The sequence below is a fragment of the Crocodylus siamensis genome, chromosome 5 (genome assembly GCF_052110815.1).
Source record: "Crocodylus siamensis isolate JL-2025a chromosome 5, ASM5211081v1, whole genome shotgun sequence".
NCBI classification, from domain to species: domain Eukaryota; kingdom Metazoa; phylum Chordata; order Crocodylia; family Crocodylidae; genus Crocodylus; species Crocodylus siamensis.
The window spans coordinates 77,906,757-77,918,839 of NC_143399.1; the positions used below are offsets into that span (position 1 = coordinate 77,906,757).

The 12,083-nt window shown below is 39.5% G+C and overlaps 1 protein-coding gene across 2 annotated transcripts in view; it reads left to right on the top strand.

Annotated features, from left to right (window-relative positions):
- The window catches only part of MARCHF6 (membrane associated ring-CH-type finger 6), an 82,037-nt gene that overhangs the window by 53,799 nt on the left and 16,155 nt on the right, over positions 1-12,083 (top strand). For both annotated transcript variants that reach the window (XM_090049290.1, XM_090049289.1), the window contains exons 13-20: positions 494-562; positions 670-744; positions 1,663-1,797; positions 2,283-2,402; positions 4,683-4,783; positions 5,241-5,378; positions 6,986-7,187; positions 8,897-8,966. In XM_090049290.1, the coding sequence (XP_089905416.1) occupies positions 494-562; positions 670-744; positions 1,663-1,797; positions 2,283-2,402; positions 4,683-4,783; positions 5,241-5,378; positions 6,986-7,187; positions 8,897-8,966 (910 nt within the window). The remainder of the gene's footprint in view (positions 1-493; positions 563-669; positions 745-1,662; positions 1,798-2,282; positions 2,403-4,682; positions 4,784-5,240; positions 5,379-6,985; positions 7,188-8,896; positions 8,967-12,083) is intronic.

Genomic DNA, 12,083 nt, shown 5'->3' on the forward strand with positions numbered 1-12,083 from the left:
AGATGAGCATTTCTCTTACCTTGTTAAAATAAAGGTGAGCTGGACTTTGTTAAATCTTCAGGTTTATTCTTCACTGTTTACTACTTAGTGGTAGATTTTTCACTATGTTTTCAAAGGTGACCGGTGACACCTACCCAAAGAAACTTGCCTACCAGTGATTTCTGGCATCTGAATTTTTGATGTCCAGCTTTTAATAGTTGACTGACTTTTTTTTTTCTTTTTTTTTTTTCTTTTTCTTTTTTCTTTAGGGAATGCACACTTATTCTAAAATAATATTTCTGTTTTAAGGTGTCTTAAATTGAGCACCCAGAATAACGTTACATAAGAAAATTTAGAACCCAGGATGTGAGCCTTTGTTTGTTTTTTCATTTGGTTTTTCCAGAATTTCATTTTGCAAGAAACTAGATTACAAAGTTTTTTATATGTATTGAATTTTATGTTCTACTGATCTTATAACTTTTCATTCAGTACTTTCCTTAATCAGATTTCACAGGGTTTGGCAGCACTTGTCAAGTTCCAGAGATCCCGTCGCTTATTAGGAGTCTGTTATATCGTTGTTAAGGTAGTATTTATCTTCTGAAAATGACAACTCTTAAATTTTAAGTCAAGTTCTACCTTCATTAGTGTTTTATACTAAATTAATATGACATTTTTTTCTTTTCTGTGAAGGTTTCCTTGTTAGTGGTGGTAGAAATTGGTGTGTTTCCCCTCATCTGCGGCTGGTGGTTGGATATATGCTCCTTGGTAAGAATAGGAACTTTTGGAGTGTATACTGTCTTACATATCTTATCTAAAGGAAAAGTGTTTTTTGAAAGAAAAATGACAATAAAAGTGGGGGTACTTGAAGATATGTCTGAAGACTGTTTTCAGTGTACTACAACAATGTTGAATTAATCTTCCTGTATTAAAAAAAAAAGTTGTGTGCCATGTATAAAGTCCAACCCCTTTGTTTACAAGCGGAGATGCAAAGTATCATGGAAGGCTCTGTATGCTACTTATCTATCTCATTGATAATTCTGTGGATTTTGCTGCTTGAGTGGCTGCCCCTGAGGAAAATTAAAGAACATGTATTGTTGTGGTGCACTTTTGATTTTTTTCCCCCCCCCCTTGGTTTTTGATGCACCCTGAGCAAGATGATTATGTTCATCTTGGGATGCAAAGAACAATGGCAAATTTTAAAAAGTTAACTTTTCCAAAGCTTGAAAGTGATTAATTTTAAATGCTAATCAGAAAAAAATAGCTCTCGGATTTCCCTTAGTACTGTAAAAATCAGTGCTAATGAGAATAAATGTTTACAGAATATTTCAATTTAGTTCAAACTCAGTGGTTACTTTATATTGTTGCATGTTTAATATTAGTTTTCTTTTCACTTAAAACCAGTTAAGAATAGAGAAAAAGATGCCTACTTGCCATCTTGAGTCTGAATTCTTAACTATTTTAAAAGCTTGTGGAGTTGTCAGAGATGGGGGGACCTAACAGTGTAAGACTTTGGGCTTTCTTCAACAAGTGCTACTCTAAAGTAGCAGCTTAGCAAGAGTTTGCACCTTTTGTTTAAACAAACATGTAATCCAGTTTAACTCTGTTGAGTAGGTTTGAACTAAGATAACTGATACAGAGTGTTTGTTAAACTTTGGTCACATAGACCTAATTTTTACATTATAGGAAATGTTTGATGCTACTTTGAAAGACAGAGAGTTAAGCTTCCAGTCTGCCCCTGGTACCACAATGTTCCTGCACTGGCTAGTGGGAATGGTTTATGTCTTCTATTTTGCATCCTTCATTCTGTTACTGAGAGAGGTAAGTTCTTCAGAGGTGAATGGGGCATGTATGGCTTCCCTGTCAAGCTGTTATTCTTATAGTATAATTATTGGATATTATCTTCAGTGGGTTTTTTTTGTCTTTAAAAAAAAAAAAAATAGAGCTACCAGGGCACTTAATTACAAGTGAGAATTTGAATGGTTGCTAAATATTTGAGAGAGAGAAGGTTTTTAATGGATGTTGCTATCAGTGAATTACACCTTTTAGTGTATGTCTTCTCATAGATATTTAACCACAGTAGAAATTATTTTTTCATAATGCTCTTCAATGTCCACCTGTGCTTTGTTATGCCTTCTTGTAAAGTTTTTCACATTCATATTGTAAAGCTCTGTAGTGTCTAAATCACCCCCGCCCCCCTCCCAGGATCTCAAATCAATAATTGTATTAAATGCTAATAATTTTTTCACTGCTTACATGTTTTCAGATGTGTGAGAGAGAACTTCAGGTGTTTCTTCCTATTTCAGGTACTGAGACCTGGTGTCCTTTGGTTCCTGAGGAATTTGAATGATCCAGATTTTAATCCAGTTCAGGAAATGATTCACTTACCAATTTATAGACATCTTAGGAGGTTTATTTTATCAGTGGTAAGGCTTTTTTTCTTAACTTTCTTCTTTAAAAGTGAAGTTACTTCCTCTTCGTGGTGTTGCAGATATGGTTCTTATTTAGCTAACTAGCAAATTGCCCATCAAGAATGACAGGTAGGGGTGGGTGGGGACAGAGGAGGGGAAGCTTGCTAACACTGCCCCCCTCCCGCCCCCTCTCACACATATGCCACCACCTCCCAGGAGCTGGTGGGGGGAAAGCCTGCCCTGCCTCCTCTCTGTCCCCCTCTGCCAGCACCCTGCGTCACTGCCACCTCCAAGGAGCAGGGCCAGGTTGGGGTGTGGGGGGGTGAGGTGAAGCCAGTGGCACTCCATCCTCATCATCACCCTGGCGCTCTGCTGCCTCCAAGGAGCAGGGCCAGGGGTGCTGGCCTCCCCCCCTCCCCATTCTGTCCCTGGTGTCATGGCCGTGCACCACTGCCTTCTGTCCATAACACTCTTGGGGCACTCTGGTTGTTTCAGTAACCAATTGGAGTGTTCTAAGGGCGTTACAGATGGACAGACAGGCAGACTAAGCCCTTTATTATATTAGAATCACATTTAAAAAAAATATTTCTTTCTTGATGCATATGAAGTTTTTACTAATTAAAATTGAAGTTGTTTTCTTTAACAGATTTTTATTCCAGTTGCTTTCCCTGACAACAGACAGTTTTTTCTAGTTCACAAATCTTGTGGGAAAACCACATGGACTGCTTAGTCCCTTCAGCTGACTGTTTCTTTATTGCTGTAGATCAGTGGTGTCAAACTTGCCCCACCTACCCAAGCCAGATCTGGATTGTGGGCCTCCTCACAGACTGGATCTGGATTCAGTAGTGTCAAGCAAGTGGCAGCCATGGGGCTTAGTGTAGCCATTGCTTGTTTCCTGCTGCCATCATGTGTTGCCAGTGAGTTCTCTGTGCCCCAGATTTCTGTGTGAACCTCTGTCTGTAAATTCCTCACCCCTCTACAAGCCCTGTGGGCCACATGACAGTTCTTCAGGCTGGATCTGGCCCACAGGCTGTAAATTTTGGCACCCCTTGCTTTAGATAATGAGAGTGCATTCCATGGGGTTGTAGAATTGTTTAAGTTTACTGGAGCAAACCTGGGTCTTGATTCAACCATAATATTGTGTTGTGTGTGATACCTTTGTGTGATTGGCGTTGGGTGAACACTGACAGCTTGAGCAGTGCTATCTACCTCCATATGTTCCAGTAGGAGGTTGGGCCCCTGCTTTAGAAGTATAAGCTGTTCCTGGTGCCCTTGAGAGTATGGCAGGGGCTGGATTACTCTATGCATGTCTTATTTCTAATAATCTTCCTCTGATGTTATTTCTAAAGTCTTTTCTGGTTTCCCCATCCTACCCACAGCACTTTCTTTGTCCAACCTGAAGTTTTCCTGGAAGGCCTTTAAGGCAAAAACTCAGATGTCTTGCTTTGATATAAGCCCACAGATGCATTGGAAATGATGCTGTGTGGCATGTTGTGATTTATATACTGTGTTAAAGCAGCAATTTTTTTCTGTGCCTTGTTAGATTACCCCACCGGTGCTCATCATGTCCTCTGAGAGCAAGAGCTTTCCTCCCATTCACATCCCCCTTTCCATCTCAGGAGAGAGGCACTGATCCATCAATAGACAATACATTTTGCTGTTTTCTTGCAACAGAATTTCTTTGTTGTAATCAGCGAAGTGTGCAACACAATAGATAGATACTAGAGGTGCACTGATTTATCGGTCCATATAGGATTGGCACTGATAAAAAGAAAATTGACGTATCAGCTACTGGATCAGAATTGGCCAATATGACTGGTTAATAATTGGCCATCAGTATAGGCCAAAGAACTCTTTATTGGTGCACCCCTTACAGATTCCCCCAACAGGCCACCATGCAGTCTTTACTAAAGATCTCAAACATAGCATGCAGTAGAGTTGAATGTTTTGGTTTGAACATCATTTCTTGATTAATTTGGCTAATTACCGTTCTTTGAAGGTCTGAGTTATGAATCGATTTAGAGCTTCATTACCTTCATACTGGGATCACGGGCCCCAAAAATAGTGATCATGTTCATATCTTAAGAGAACAATTCAATTTCCTCTCCTAATTGTTAAGTGAATGTTTCTTCATGATGGGACCTAAGTTACCTGAATATGAGAAGAATTTTTAGTTAACCATGTATGTATCTTAATTGTAGTCTGGCAATCAAACCCTTTTTAATCAGTTTACATATTCCAATAGAAACAAGGTCTTGTATGTAACTTATTACATTTATAACATTCTTTTTGCAGATTGTCTTTGGGTCAATTGTTCTGCTCATGCTTTGGCTTCCTATCCGTATTATTAAGTATTTGCTGCCTAATTTTCTTCCGTATAATGTCATGCTCTACAGGTAAGCTTTTTTTTTTTTTTAATCTGGTGTTTTTCAGTCCACCTGTAACTAGACAGAAGTTTTGTGTTGTACCACTAAAATCATTAACGTTACTTTTGAAAGCTAAATGCTAAAGTATGTCTGATGCATAGCAAATCTTGCCAAGTAAAAATGTTATTAAAATAAAATTCCTTTTATGCATTGGCTTTCCATTGTTATAATTTGTTCAGTTTATATAGACCTGAACTTTGTTTTTACCTTGCTTGTGCTAAATCCCTAAATATTGCTAACAGCATTAGTATTGCTCAGAAAAATGTTTGTTGTAAAAGCCCAAGCATTTTGTGGTGAAATCCTACCTAAATTTTCCTGTTTTCCTGTATGATTGGATAGTTGGGTATACATGCTTGTAAAACATTCATAGCTTGATAGAAAACTGCTTGTATGTTTGATGCTTTGCTTTTCTCCTCACTGTTTTTAGTGATGCTCCTGTGAGTGAACTTTCCTTGGAGCTGCTTTTGCTTCAGGTGGTGCTGCCAGCTTTGCTTGAACAAGGACACACAAGACAGTGGTTGAAAGGTCTTGTACGAGCATGGACTGTTACTGCTGGTTACTTACTGTGAGTGTAAACAGCCAATCTTTCTTACATCACTTGTGTCTTTTTAACTCTTTTAATATGGAAAAAATGTATTCTTTGGCTACATATCCCAACTGGACCATTAAATTGCCAAGTTAAGTGCTTGTAAATTGCATACATTAAGTACTTGTCAGAGAAGTGCAAAGGTTTTTTGGGGGACTTCGTGTAATAACATACTTTATTTCAGAATGTTCTTTTGCAATGCTATTGTAGCATTTGTTTAGTAAAAACACTTTAAGTAAAGCTGAATAACAGTTTATATTATCCCCCTATTTTATCTTTGTAGAACAAAGAGACAGGCTCTGACAGCATTTTCTTGCTAAAACTATAAAAATGACATGTATATTTTATTAACCCATGCAAAAAGTTAGCATTACTACAGCATCAAGTTCTTAAATTAGGTAATGTAGGGCTTGGCTAAAAGGTGAACCTTTTACTCCTGATATGTTTGTTTTTTTTAAATATATCTTATTTGTGTCCTAACTTTAATATTTATTACAAATTGGAATTGCTCATTTAGTCTTTATTTAGGTATCATGTTTCATTCTTGAACTTAATCAATTGAAGTTCAAATGCTTCCTGTAAAACACAGTTGAGATGCTGTGCCTTATTAAATATTGAACAAGACTTTGTGTGAAAGAAACCCTGTAGATCTTGTTTTTGCAGACTAAAGAGCAGATTAAACATTTATTTCATTACTAAAATGCACAATATAATCTGGTTTTGGAGAGCTGTCTCCATATTAAACATAGAACTTGCTTTCGTTGTACTATACCCGCTTATGCTAGAGACTTTGATGTAAAGTTTTGTTTTTATGTATATGGAACTTTTGTAACTGCTCTTTTAAAAGCAGAAGGGAGGAAAAAAAAGAGCAGTTGCTTTTTAGGGCTTATTTAATCAAGTATGTTTGTATTCCAGTTTTGAGTGTATACAACTTGTGGTCCTTTTTATAGCGTTCTTTAGGCCAGGAGTGTCAAGCCCGGCCTGTTGACCAGATCCGGCCCATGGAGGCATATGGCCTGGTTTGTGGGTTGTTGGACTGACCCCAGTGCATGTGGTGCAAGGACTGGACGTGGTGTCCCATGTGCTGGATGCAGCACAGAAGGTTGACATGGGGTACCACGTGGAGTCCATGCCTTGGACCCCCTGTGCTACATGCAGTGTCAGGTCCAGCTCACATGCCACAGGCAGCATGCACCCCATGCTGTGTGCACAGTGAGCCCCAGGGCTGGCTTGTGCTGCCCACAGTTCACAGGGTTGAACTTGGCTACACGCACTGCATGCAGCACAAGGAGCTGGCACGGGATGTCCACTGCCTGTGGTGCATAGGCTGGACCTTGTGCTGCAGGCAGCATAGGGTTGGTCCGGAGCACTGCATGCTGTCCCAGAACCCCTGTGCTGTGTAGCTGTGGATCCAGCCTGCAGACCAACCCAGTGACACTCATGTGACCCATGGAGCTGGATGAGTTTGACATCCTTGCTTTAAGTGAACACTAACAAATAGAGTTGTGTAGTGTGTGTTTCTGTGTGTTTATTCATGCTGCAAATCCAGACGAAGTTGAACAATCGTTTCATGCATGTTACTACAGGGACCTTCATTCCTACCTACTTGGTGACCAGGAAGAGAATGAAAACAATGCAAACCAGCAGCCTAATAACCAGCATGCTCGCAATAACAATGCCATTCCAGTTGTAGGGGAAGGTCTTCATGCAGCCCATCAAGCCATACTTCAACAAGGAGGACCTGTGGGTTTCCAGCCTTATCGTAGGCCTTTAAAATTCCCGCTCAGGGTAGGTGCATTTAATATCTTTAAAGGAGAGGAAGAGGGGAAGAGATGATGAAAATTGGTGTATTGCTTTCATTTGAGGTATATTTCAGGGTATGTCTCTTTTAGAAGCTAAGTAAGGCTCCTTATTTTAATGTCTTGGGTATTGCATATACTTTTGACAAACAGCTGTTCATAGCTGATGGATTGCTTTTGCTTAGATGAGAATAATGTGTGCATGAATTATCTTTTATGTCAAGAATGAGATGTTCAGCCGAAAAGGCTTCTATGATTGGGAATCTTACTATTTGGAAGATAGGCTGTTGGATTCTAAAATGGTAACTTCTGTCTTGGAGTTCCTGTTACCTTTTCCTTAGAAGAGTCAAGAATTCATAAAAATTGAACTAGACAGAGGAAAGAACCTAGAGTGATTTCTGTAACAAATAGTTACCCTGCTTCTAACTAATACTATATCTCTCTTCCTGCTTTGTCTACTGGAAACGCCAAAATAAAATGTCACTCACTAGATAGAGGAGATATTCAGAATGTGATGGTTCATAGACTGATTTTGATTTGGTTTGGTTTAACTCTTGTATGATAACACAGTATTTTTGTGTCTGTGGCCCCCTCTACATGTTACACTTATTGCACAATTAACTGGTTAATTGTGCAATTAACTGAGACAGGCTACACATGAAAAGTATTGCACAATAAAAAGCTCCAAGCAGCTGCAAAGTTAGACCTCAACAATGTGTACTAACTTTATAGCTGGTTGCTATCCAGCTTTAATTGGCATGTGTAGCAAGGAATACACAGCGAGAACAATCTGCAAATCCTCCGGCATCCCAGGGTCTATTGCTTCATCTCCAATGTAAACTTCTTTGAAAGAACCAGGAGGAAGCTCCTGCCCCAGCATAGTTCTGATCCCTAAGTTAATTCTGCACAAGCAGCACCCAGCAGGGGAAATAAGCCCCCTGCTCCCAATCCCTTATGGCAGTGTTTCCCAACTGGTGTGCTGTCAGGAAACACCCTGCCTGGATGAAGCAGAGCCCCTGTCTCTTGGACAGCAGAAAGCTGGGTTGGGAGATTCCTGGTGACTACCCATGCTTCCAATTCAAAGGGGTTTGCACCTCTATTCAAAACATTTTAGGGGTCTGCAAATGAAAACTTGAAAACCACTGGTCTAGAGCCACCCTGTGGCTACAGACTTCTAGACCCATTTAATGACAAAAATGTAGTTTTTGTTTTCTTGTTAAAAAATTCTAGCTTTTCAGGTTGCAGGGAAAACTTGGATATGAATGGAGTGTAGTCTCACTACAACCATGTCTGCCTGAATTTGCAGAGGGCATGCCACTCAATGAAGTGTATAGGACCTGGACCTAAGGAAGAATCTGCCTAGCTTCCCCTCATTATCAGAGTAGGCTAGGGACCTACACTTCTGGTATGGGCTTGTTCTGGTTGGGGTCAAATTGAGTGACCTGTGTTATTCAGTGGCATTGAACAGATCTGTGTGATATGTTTGTCCAGGATGTGGACAGTTTGGAAAGAGTCCACTGCAGAGCAGTAAAAATGGTTGGGCACTTTGTGCCAAAAAGCTTGTCACATTTCTCTCCCAGTTATATAGTTGATCCAATAAAAGAGGTCACAGAAAAAAAATGCCTCTCCTAGTATTCCTACAGTCAGTTTAATTTTTTATTCTTCTGTTAACTGTCCTGCTTGTTTTCTGTCTTTCAGATATTTCTGTTGATTATTTTCATGTGTATAACATTACTGATTGCCAGTCTTATCTGCCTTACATTACCAGGTATGTGTGCTATGATGATGACACTGTTTGAAAATGCCCCCTGCCGACCCACGCTTAGTTGTATTTTGATTATAAGTTATTTTAATTTTGAACAAAATGTTGGAAATATTCCTGTATATTATTTTAATTTTTATGCCATCATGAATCAGAGACAGCATCATTACCCAAACATCAGTGCTATGGAGAAGAGATTGATGTCTGTTGCATCTTTCAAAATCATCTTGATTTTGAATTTAGTTAGTTAAGTTATTGTGGGAACACGATATAAAATACTTCATGACAATGTGTGACAGGCCCTCGTCTTAAATGCAGCCTGGGTGTGCCTTGAGTGACCACTGCGATGCTTACACACTTTTTGGGGTGACCTTTTGTCCCAAACCCCTCTTGTCTGTTTCTTGTGGCTCAGCCCTACCTGTTTTGCTCAGGCCTTGCCAGTCCTTAGCAGAGGGGGGTTTGCCAGCTAGCAGGATCATATCCTTATCTGGTCATGTGCTCAGAAAATATGGATACCCCTTTCCTTGGAATAGGCAAGTCGAAACAGTCAAATACTGTGGGAATTGTATTGCTGACAAAGTGTTTTTTAAAAAGATAAAAGGATTTTTTTCATGAAAAAACAAGAACAGATGTAAGAATATAGTAACTGTGTGTGGAAATACAGACAGAAATCAAAGTAAATAAACAAAAGAAAATATCAGAACAGTAACTTTATCCTAAATCCTTAAATCCGAGGATGCAGTTCTTAGTCAGCTTCCCAGTTTAGAGAACAGACCTCTGGTTCGAGGTCAGAGGCAGAGTTTTTTGCATCTCCTTGTAAGCTTGCTTTTCTCAGCCAGCCTTGGTCAAAGGACTACAGCCTGCCCTGTACCTGGGAAGTTTGAAGAAAAAGCCATGCCCTCATGGCTGACTTAAGTACAGTTGCTTATCTGGCCTTTAACGTATGCCCCACTTCATTTTTAGGGTGTTAAAAATGCTCTATGCCAGTAACTTCATGCCCCCTGAAGGTACGTTTACTAGATCAAAAATCTTTCCTTATCTTACTAAGACCAGGAGTATATATATTTTTTCAAACAGGAATTTGCCAATCCAGTATCTGTCCCTCTTTTAATTTCTACTTAGTGAGAAATGTTTTTCCCCACCTCTGTCTCTTATACTGCCACCCCTTCTTTAAAAGTATAAAGTCACCATTGCTTGGCAGTGTAAACTCTTGTCATATGCTAGTTATCAGCAACAAATGTAAACACCTGAGGAAGTTAATCACTATCTCACAAGACAGTCTTGATTATATCAAAATTTACATTTGTATCAAGAACGATACATACAGATGTGACAATGACAACACTGGAGCCAGCTTTACCGTAGCTAAAATAGAGATTAAACACCATAGGAGTAAGTCTAATTTAGGAGATGATCCATGCGTGCCCTATAGTGAACCCCAAAGGGCGCCTTGGATTTGAGTTAAATCCATTACATAAGGTAAAATAAGATGATGGTGACAAGTCTGTTACAACTGCGTGTATTCACACTTCACAGAAGAGGGAAACTAAATTTCAGTATGCAGGTGCTTTTTAATTGAAAGCTAAGCTGCTACAGTTTAGCTTTCATCTGCCACAAGGTTTAGTGTGTGTGCATATGTACAAGTGGCTGACATGTAGTAAATCTGTCCCCTTTCACTTTCTTGTGTATGGTTTGTTTGCCCATATCTTCAAACAGGTCTGTCTGGTAAAGTTTGAGTGAAGTGCGAAGGGGAGATGGGAATAAATACTGCACACAATTTTGATATGAGAAGGTGCAGAGCTGAGGTTGAGAATTTTAATGGACAGTGTATCCATTGACCCTTTATAAATTGTGCATCTTGCTTCCCCACCCCCCAAATAGTCAGTATAAGAGGTCATTAAAGTCTTCTAGAATGGGTTTTAAAGTTGTCATATCAGTACAAATAAACTTTTCAGCTTCATCTGAATGATTGATTTAACTAAAACGAGCACTAAGTGATGGAAGTGAAATTGTTCAAACACTTTCAGGCAGGAAATTCTAATTTCAGGCTATTGTAGCTTCAGAAATCGTGGTGCCATTCTTATTAGAGTACCTAAAATGAACAATTCATACCTTACTGGTTAAATCCAAGGTTTCTGAATTTTGTGATATTACAGATAATCACATTTATAGTTTACAGTATTGAAAGCTTAGTGAGCTTTTGTATACAAAGCAGCAGATGAGCTTTCCGTTATTTTTATTTTTATTTTTTTTTAGTGCAAGAGTCATGAAAAACCTTTTAGGTACATTTTAGTTTGCATTTAGGAGGAGGAATAACAGTAACATTTTACCAAGACATCATGTGGACTGTTTATATACAGCCTTCAAGCCAGGGGGAGTCTTACCAGAGACCCAAACACTGGTGTTGGCAGCTGCTGCTGCTTCCTCACACTGGTAGTGGGTGCTCTAAATTGGCACCTAGGGCTCATAAGACACTTGCCCACCCCTAGTTGTGCTGCTGATCTGGATATATGTGACAACTGTGCAGTGATTATCGTATGGGGGCAAGGCTGTAAGAAAGGATTAAGACAGACTGGTCACTAGAATATAGAATTTTAACTTTGCTTGCCAGTACTTATGTACAAGTACAGGGCTGTCCAGCTTCTGAGTGGCTGGGACCCTCCTGCTCTGCCCTCAGGGGCAGGGGTAAGAAGCTTGAGCTGAAGAAGCAGGAGCCCAGAGGTACTGGCTACAGCAGGAGCAATGTGGGAGAGTGGTGCTTGAGTGGGAGTCCTTGGGCTGCATATTGACTACTCGCAGTTTGCATGCAGCTTGCAGGCCATCAGCTGGACATCCGTGTACAAATAGATTTAAAGGATTCCTAATTAGCTCACTTGATGCTCTGATGCCATTAATTAATAGTGGATAAATCTTGTTGAGGCTGTGGGTTTAACTATGACACTAACAAGCACTATTTTTTGTCTACATTTTGTACTGGACATCTGTGCACCTCATAGTTTTTGAAGTGAAACTTCTACTTGCATTCTATTTTTAAATGTATCCATTGAAATTTAGGTGCTTTTTTCAGTTACTAAGTGAGGTAGCACCTGAAACTTCCATTATTTTATTGTGACTTCAGAGTAA